Source organism: Lupinus angustifolius, chromosome LG02 (genome assembly GCF_001865875.1).
Source record: "Lupinus angustifolius cultivar Tanjil chromosome LG02, LupAngTanjil_v1.0, whole genome shotgun sequence".
NCBI lineage: Eukaryota > Viridiplantae > Streptophyta > Magnoliopsida > Fabales > Fabaceae > Lupinus > Lupinus angustifolius.
Window position 1 is genome coordinate 2197253 of NC_032010.1, and position 9464 is coordinate 2206716.

At 32.6% G+C, this 9464-nt stretch overlaps 1 protein-coding gene across 4 annotated transcripts in view; it reads right to left on the reverse strand.

Moving 5' to 3' along the window:
• The window catches only part of LOC109332174 (NHL repeat-containing protein 2), a 15630-nt gene extending 7603 nt beyond the window's left edge, over positions 1-8027 (reverse strand). For 2 of the 4 annotated variants that reach the window (XM_019567073.1, XM_019567065.1), the window contains exons 1-16: positions 7565-8027; positions 6067-6167; positions 5932-5988; positions 5750-5844; positions 5051-5150; positions 4510-4568; positions 4219-4343; positions 3757-3889; positions 2788-2875; positions 2569-2647; positions 2078-2138; positions 1339-1414; positions 1142-1252; positions 934-1029; positions 615-737; positions 29-226 (exon numbers count right to left, since the gene is read on the reverse strand). In XM_019567073.1, the coding sequence (XP_019422618.1) occupies positions 29-226; positions 615-737; positions 934-1029; positions 1142-1252; positions 1339-1414; positions 2078-2138; positions 2569-2647; positions 2788-2875; positions 3757-3889; positions 4219-4343; positions 4510-4568; positions 5051-5150; positions 5750-5844; positions 5932-5988; positions 6067-6167; positions 7565-7949 (1887 nt within the window). In that variant the 5' untranslated portion in view covers positions 7950-8027. The remainder of the gene's footprint in view (positions 1-28; positions 227-614; positions 738-933; positions 1030-1141; positions 1253-1338; positions 1415-2077; positions 2139-2568; positions 2648-2787; positions 2876-3756; positions 3890-4218; positions 4344-4509; positions 4569-5050; positions 5151-5749; positions 5845-5931; positions 5989-6066; positions 6168-7564) is intronic. The other 2 variants (XM_019567046.1, XM_019567055.1) reach the window with 2 other exon arrangements.

Below are 9464 nucleotides of genomic sequence, written 5' to 3' on the forward strand. Positions count from 1 at the left end.
GAGGAAGAGAGAGAGAGAGAGCACCCACTATGCGGTTATGGTTGCTGTCCGAAATGAAAAGCCTATTATTGAGGACATCAACAGCTAGCTTGCCAGGAAACTTCAATGGAGATGTCAATAGGCGAGGATCATTGTCTTTCTCCAAATTCAATGTAATTGGTGTATTGTCCAACATGTTCTGTTTTCCATAAAACAGAAGTGCTGCCTCCACAAAATCATCAAGATCCTTCTCAAAACAAGAGCAATGCAAGACTTGCGTTATTAACCACATTGTAAAATAATTAATTACTTTGACAACAATTGCTACATGTATCAAAAAGATGTAATTGGGCTACATCCAAAAATCAATAGCTATAACCTTATAACAATACAAAGAAAATAGAAAAATCAAAATTTGTATAACCATAAAGCACATAATATAGTTTAATCCTTTTATCTCTGTGAATAACAATAAAAATGAGAAGGAATATGGAGCAAAATACAAATGTGCTGCAAAAGATAATGTGTATGACATGTGATACATATTATCTCGTAACTATCTTGCAAAAACACTAAAAGTATCACAACAAAAATGTAAAATTCATGCAGAAGAGGCTAGAGGTTGTCACCAGTACCTTCTTACGACCTTCTCCTGCAAGTTGTGCAAGGAGCTTACCATTTGGGCCAATAATAGCAAACGTTGGCCATGAATTTATGCCCAACTGCCGCCAAAGGTACATGTCTCCATCATTGACAACCTACAGAGGAGGCAAAAGAAAGATCTGATGGAAGAGGCTTTATTAAGTTCACAACAGGAAGCAGATTAAACCAGGTAGGAAATTTTTTGGCTCTTCATAAACTGAACAGATGAAAAGTTGACATAATTTTACCAATGTAAAAGTTTCCAGTAAAAAAATGCTTAGAAACATCATTGAAGTCCAACTTCAAGCTTACAGGGTGAGTAATGCCATAGCGTAAAACTGCATTGCGAATAGCTTCAGAATCTTTCTCATTATCAAATTTTGCAGAGTGAACACCCACAACAACGAACTGGGGAAGCAAAGCACACACCAAAGAATCCAAATTTAATACAGCAGAGATCTAAGTCTTCTCTTGTTACATTTGATAACCAGAAAGACATGAAATTTATGAAAGAGCTTACTGGCATATCTTTGTATTTTTTCTCCAAAAAATCGAGGTCAGGCAACACATGCATACAGTTTATACAGCAATAAGTCCAGAAATCCAGCAGAACAACTTTTCCTTTTAGGTCCTGCCAAAACATAGAAGCGGAGTCTAATGAGTTACCACATAATGCAGATATTTTAATCAGCTTATAATCAAGCTGAATAAAATTACCCTGCCAAACTGAAGTGGAGCTGTATTCAGCCAATCGAGTTTGGGTGGAAATTCCGGAACAATCTGAGCATTCCCCCTTGGGCAGTAAAAAGATATTAATCATAATCTATTAATAAAAAAATACTTAATTAGAAGTTCTTTCTTGCAAACGACAGTTGCTCATGGATGCATCAAAATTCAATTTTCAACCTTCACTTCTTTTTCCAAAGGAGGAGATGATATGATAAATGCCCAGAATTATAAGATGAAATATGATAATTTAATAGTATAGAGATACACAAATACAAGAGATTGACTCTTGTCCCAGAGCAGTGCTCCTTCAAGAATTTCTTCTTTGCCCAAACATTAACACATCTGAAAATGCCAGACGAATAGCTCTCCTTATCCTCACTTCTTAATGGTACACATAACTACCCATACAATTAATAACTATTCAAGTTACAATACATAACCTACATATAACATCCCCTACAGTTGATAACTACCCAAATTAATACATTTTGTTTCTGTCTATCTAAGAATATACATTGAAAATTTGAAATGTTGACCTAACACTAGGGTTCAGGTTCCCATTACGATACTTGTGATTCTACATCCACAAAGTAATTGACAATACAAAATACTCTCTTCAATCTATATTTTGGATAATACTGTAACACTAAATTAAATATTATAGAATGAGTATGAGCTTAAAATCATCAGAAAATGGTGATAAGGAATCCATGAAAGCATTAATTACCTGCTTTCTAGATCAGTTATGTAGTTCACAAATTGCTGAATCCTATCATATCTTGAGTTACCTGAGAACAAAAAGTAGTATCTCTATTACTCTTACTTCATCTTTTAGTGTAGCCCAAAAAACATAAAAAATATTGGACCCAGAAAAGAGTCCATACCAGAATAGTGACTAAAGATTAAACTTATGCATTAATTATAAGATTAAAGGTTTCAACCGTCGTACCTAGCTGCTAAGTTCTCAAGCTAACTGAGTCCATAAAGTTTTGGTCACATTATGGTTCAAAATTATAATTTGGAACATAGAGTAGAGATGAGATCTTTTACCCATATCTATCATCTTCAAATTTTACTTTGGATTGAGTAGCCAATTAAGATTCATAACTACATATTGCACTATCAATGGCTAATGAGATAGGAAAATAGATAGAATGGTGTAAGTCTACAAGAGCATTAAGGTTGATTACATCATAGTACGACATATATAGCAGTTACCTTCTTTCTCTTCCAAGGATGGTTTGGTAACACCAAAGAAGAGATTCCAAACTGCTTTAGGGGAAGCATATTGCATTGCCTGTACTATAGCAGTTAGCCAGTTATAGGGAATTCACTTACAAAATCAGTTACCCTCAAAGAAAAAAATTGAATAGTGAAGATTCAATGATAAATATAAAGTGTATATTTTGCTTCATATTTTGTGCCATATCATTGTACCTTCCAATTACTTAAGGTGAAGACTAGGCAAGAGATAGCAATGCCCAGACTTCCAAATCTCAGTATATCTCGCCGAGAACCCTGCAACCTGCCCATAAATAATGTTTGCACCCTCATAATAGCATTTCAACAAAAGCTTTGCTTGTTGCATGAGCAAAATACCACAAGATAATAATTTTGGTTGTATAAAAGTACATATATGGGAAAGCCACTATTCATCATATAGGAGAATGGCACCAAACTATTAAGATAATAATTTTGGTTGTATAAAAGTACATATATGGGAAAGCCACTATTCATCATATAGGAGAATGGCACCAAACTGTTGTAACATCGGAAATTCAGAATAGCTTTTAGGGTATTCTCCAATAGATAGTTGATGTATCATGTAGTTGTTTTCATTGTGAATAATGGCAAATTGTGGTGCATTACTCTACCATTTGGGATCAACTTGTTTCAAAGTTTCCAAATAGTGAACCTTAGGCTCACTTCTACCGTTTAATATATTGCATTTTTGAAAAGGAAAAATATAAATTGAAAGTCAATCCTAGTTCAATACGGGCAATAAAGCCTGAACTAACTTAGTCTATCCCTATTACTATGGGCGAAGGCCGAGTATACTGAATTATCTAATTGCACATCAAATACGGGAAAATTATTGATGATATTTTCCAATTAATTGGTTAACAAGTTTTCATAGAGCACTCTAAAAAAAGGCACACAGGGACCAGGAAAAATTTAAACCCTAAAGTTTGTTGATTTAGTACTTCAGCTTTACAATCTAAGCGTGGATTCTCAACAAGTACTAATCATGTATGCATCATCAAACACGAAATAGCTTGGCAAAAGCAAGGTCATTAAGCCACTGATGCTAATTCTGATTACCCTACAAACCTTTTTTGGATGAAAAGATTTATATTTCAGAAGATAGCAATGAGAAGGGAAAGGTATATAATAAAATCACCTTACCCTTCAATTGAGAAAATTCCCTCATCGGTACCTCCGGTAGTTTTTCCATCTTCGTCATCTGTTTTTCCAAGAAGCACAGTAGATGAAGATTGTGAAGAATTGTTTAGAGTTTCCAAGCCCTGCATACTCTTATCTGCAATGGCATGTCTAGATAAGACTTCATGCAACATAATATTTATACCCTTGAGCATATCGAAGAACAAATGTAAGAAAAGTAACTATCCTGACTAAAAAGTACAATCGATAAAAAAGAAACAATTTTATAAAATTAAAAAAGAAAATCCCTACTAAGAAACAGTGCATTTTCCAATAATGATAGTGACTTGTAATACAAGTAAGACTCATTGCTCAGCATTCTTGAATTATAGAACAAATGTAGTTTTACAATTTTACACCAAAGATGATAATGGAAATATTTAAAGGAAAATGACAGATTTACAACAAACTCTCAAGACTACATACTATATCTAACAGAGCCACCACTGAGAATATCATCAAGTGAAACATTTCCGATGTCATCTCGGATAAGTGTTGGACCAGCAGATTCTAAAACCTCATCTGATAATGTGGTCCTCACAGCTATGCATCTGTCGACAATGAAAATGACAAGTAAATATTTTTCTTGCCTGCTTTCAAAAGTACATTAACATACAGTGATCTTGTAGTTTATAATTAGTTTAGTTGGTAGAGTCGTGTAAGTGTGTAACCATTATTAATCCATTTATAACACAAGAAACAGAGGTCAATACTTGCCTCATTTGGGCAGCTTTGGCAGCTTGCACTCCAGCTAGTGCGTCTTCTATAACAATGCACTGGGTAAAGGTAATAAAAGAGATTACCTTTGATGTTTAACAGAAAAAACACCATCTCTTTACAATGGGATACAAAATTCATGGTATATTGATATAAGCTTGCTTTAAAAGTTAATGGGTGCAAATACTCTCTACTAAAAACCAACTCAGAAATATATTCTATGGCACTCAACTCTCAAGACTTTCCCTTCCAAAAACCAACTCGCAAACATACCTTAAGTAGCTCCAGACACATCTTCACTGTCACAAAACTTAGAAGTGCATAGACAAATTTATTTTCAAAGTTCAAAGAAGTTTATCACCAGAAAATGAAGTGCCAACCTAGCATTCTTCTAGGTTTATGCTCAAATATTATTTTCTACATATTTATGGTATCCGTATAACTAACATTAATAAAATATAGCTACTGTACAATACAATGTCAATTACACAAATTAATGCAATTAGGGCTCTAATGACAAGCTCAATATAGAAGCATATACCTCACTGGGGGGCACATTTAAAATACTTGACGCAGCTAAGAATATATCAGGAGCCGGTTTCAAGTTTTCAAAAGCATCAGCAGACACAATCACATCAAACCTGATAGGACAAATAGAGGCATATGATAAGGAACACCTTGACACGTGCAGATTACAATAGAAGTCAAGTTGATAAATCAGGCATGAAATGTAAGACAAAATGTATATTGTTTGCACTTCATTTCAATTGAATGAGCTAAAAATTAGCATATCATATGCATAAGGCGTATAATCCATCTTTGATTACTTGGGTTTAATCCATCTTTGAGATTATATATATATATATATATATATATATATAGAGAGAGAGAGAGAGAGAGTGGCTACTGTTTAATACTCCCTCTGGCCCTTTTATAATATCATTTTGGGTAGTTTCATGTGGATTAAGAAAGGTGTTCATCATTAAATTTGTCAACAATTGAATGTACTTTTCCAATACTGTCATTCATTAGTGGAACTAAATCATTTTCTCTTTCCACTCAAATTCTTTGAATAACAAATTCATTTAATGTGCATAGAACTTTGAAACGGAATCTATAAATAGGACCAAAACGAAAAAACTAAAAGGGTCTAATAAAAAGGACATGAGGGGGTATCAGTAATAGTTAAAGGATAATATCTCCATGCACATGCAACAAGTCATTCAGAATGCTGACTTACATTGACAATGGTAAAGCAGCAGCAGCCAGATTTGCATCAACCTTTATACGATCAGCACTAGATGCAACGGCCACTTTAAGGCCTTTGTTTTTACACTGTTACATGGTCCCACATCCTTTCTTAGTTGCTTGATGAATCAATGATACAATCAAATCATGCCATTAGTGATTAGTTTAACATACCTGAGAAATGAGTTCAAAGGCACCTGGAAATCCTATTCCAGAATCTGGTTTTGCATACTGTGATAAGTGACAATACTTTAGGCAATATAGAGTAAGAGAAACACAATAGCATTAAGTGGAATATAATTTGCTTACCTTATCTAAATATATTTCAAAGAACCTCTTTTTTGCAGCTTCAGTGTTAAATCCTTTAACCCCCTTGACAGAAGCCACACCCCCCAAAAAGTTCGCTTCTCCTTTCATGTTTAAAAGTAGACAGTGAAATTTAAAAGCTTAATATTTAACCAAGAAACTCAATAAAACAAATGGTGTCTGCCCAAGCACTAATTAGATCAAAGCAAAACAAAGAATAGATTCAAGTAAGACAGGATCGGAACAAAGACAAATAGAAGACATATTTTGTTAAATTTTAGATCTAGCATACAGTTTTGGGAGTAAAAAAGAAATAGAAATTTTGAAGAAAAGGAATGACAGGTAGGAATGTTACTTTCTATATTTACCCTTTCGTCTGGTATAAGATAGGAAATGGATGCTGCCACATTCAAGTGTTCCTTATACCAAACATTCAAACTTGATAGAATCAAAACTGAATTGAAACCAGACATTTTGCTTCTAAGTAGCTATGCTCAAATCCTAATGGTAGTCAACCATGTAATCTCTAGGCTAAACTTGAGATTTTTACCTAATTATTTATTTTTTGAAAGAAAATGAATTCATTATGTTCAAATTTAGAACATTACATCAAAGGGATACTCCCTGTACATAACATAACAGGGTCTGCAAAATATAGTGAACAAGTGCCGCCACTTTACTTTTAAATCATTTACCATCCTACGACAAATTTGAGTACTGTCTGAGACTTCCTGCCTAAAAATCAAAGGATTCCATAACAAGTGTTCCACAAAAATTGATAAGATTAATAAACTCTTTTAAAATGGACTGGCAGAAATGCTGATTACTTCATTACTAGGTTTTAAATTACAGACCGCATCACATAATATAATCACAACATCTCAGTTTTTTATACGCAACACTACTGTGATCGCAACATTGCATAAACTTCAGCAATAACAACAACCAAGTCTTTATACTACTAGGTGGGGTCGAGACATTGCATTAACTATAACGGGGGTTTAAAACCTTAGCACTGCACACTCAATCTTAGAGCTATCAAGATCAAACTTCATCAAAATACGCAATGTTTCTTTGCTTCTAAGTTCTAACTAAATAAAAAGATAACCAAGATAACCAGACAATACTTGAAGTTATCAAGCATTGAGAAATTTGCATGAATCTATCCTTACCGAAAACACAAAAGGATACTCAGAAATTACATACATATTGAAGAAATGACTTCTAAAACCATGGAAAAATAAAGGAGAAATTACACTTGTGTTAGGCTATCACATAGTAACTTAAAACTTTGTCGAATCTCAATGAAACAAAACGGATCACAATATAATACAAATCGAATACTATAATTTTAACTGTAATTAAGTCACTAGTAACATAGTTACATGATTATCTCATTTACTACCGCAAACCGAATTCAACATACTGCATTCATAAAATTAAGGTAAAAAAGCGACTATAAAGGAAAAAACGAAAAAACGTGTATAAGTAGTGGACCTACCGGTTCCCGTGAACGGCACAAAATCGTCGACGGTGACATGGACACCGATCTCAGCGAACACATCAACCGCTGCTCTTCTAGAAGCTTCTTCACTATTGCAAAGCACACCGTCCATGTCAAACAACACCGCAGAAACCTTCTCCCATTCTCTTCCTTCACTACCAGCAACGTTACTATTCTTCTCTTCAATCCTCACCGCGCAAGGTTTCATCACTACAAGCTTTTTTGGCGTCAAAACGATGCGTTCCGATTGGAAGTTGAAGAAGAATCTAGAAGGAAGTGAAATCGGTTTGAGTCTTCGAATATTGGAAGAAGAAGAAGAAGAGGATAAGAAGGTAGTTGAATTTGGAAGTGATAAAGAAGAGTAAGCAGTTTCAAAAGCCATGAATCTGCTTCAAATTTTAAGTGATTATAATCTATAATCAGTTTTGAGTGAGAGAGAGAGAGAGAGAGAGAGAGAGAGAGATTTTATTTGTAAATTAAATTGCCAAAGTCTTCAATCTTCATGCAACGTGTGATGTTAGTGACCTTTTACCTTTCTTCTTCTGTTGGAACCTTATCTATTTCGTGACCACATTTTTTTAATTTTCTTCCTTGTATTTCTTTGGTGAATTATATTTTTTTTTTATGTAGAAAATGTAGTCCCACAAAAATAGTGTTACTAAATAAGACATGTAGCATGAAATATAAGTTTTGGAAGAGAATCCTCACAAAAAATAGAGCATGAAAGCTATTAAATATATAGTTATACATTTCTTATAAAGTGTATATTTATAAGTTGAGTTTTAGAGGAATGAAGATGAGAGAAAAGTTTGAAAGTCATAAAATTCAATGATAAAAAGATCTCAAAACTTTTTATTTTTATTATTTTTTGTCTAAAACTTAACTCACAAACAGATTCCACATACTACTTGATGTCATTTTACAACTTTAATTGATGCCACATTTTATAAAATATTAAGTTAAGAAAATAATAAGCATGATGTACCCAAAAAAAATCTATTTAGCAAAAAATTCAATATTTTTCCTCCTGGATACCACAATATTAGATTAATACCAATATAAAATTCAAATTTGTGACCTAATTAAAATTAATTTTTATAATTTTTTACATTATTAAAAGTATTTAATATACTTTTAGTAATTAATAGATTTTAACTCCTTTATAGTATGTGAGTCCTACTTTTTTATTTAAGTCATTCTTGATAGTGTCTCTTCTTAAAATGCAATCAGAATTTCACTATTTATATTTTCTAATTTTGTGGTACACCAAAGATTTCTTACTGATTAATACCTTTAATGTTTAGGAATTATTAAAATGAGCTTTATCTCTGTTAGTAAAGTCCTTTCGATACAAATATACTTACATCTAAATAATTAGGAATTTATATGATATGTAACATTAATGTAATTTGTATAACAATCTTCTAATTCTATTAAACTTGATTATTATTTTTATGAGATATAAAATGTGTAACCACACTGAGTTATTTGACAAAACTAGCTTTACAACTAAATAAACGTTTTTTTAAATGTCTTAAAACAACATGCATTAATTGATATTGGGCTAGGCATAAAAATTGTCACTTTCCTACAAAATTAAAGGAATAAAGATAGACATGAAATATTGATGGAGCTTGTAACTTTTTAAAAACTACTTAAATTTGATCTTAAGATAGCATCCAAAGCTATAAACTCCCTTTTAAACGGTATGAGGGAACTATGATCACAATACAATTTGTCGAAAAGTGATAAAACAACTAATTTATAAGTACATTATTATATTTATATATTAATGAATGAGATTATGTGATAGTTGGTGTAATTTTTTTCTTAATTTTATCATTATCAATTAGTTATATATCTAGTTATTATGAACTACTATTTATTTAAAATAGAT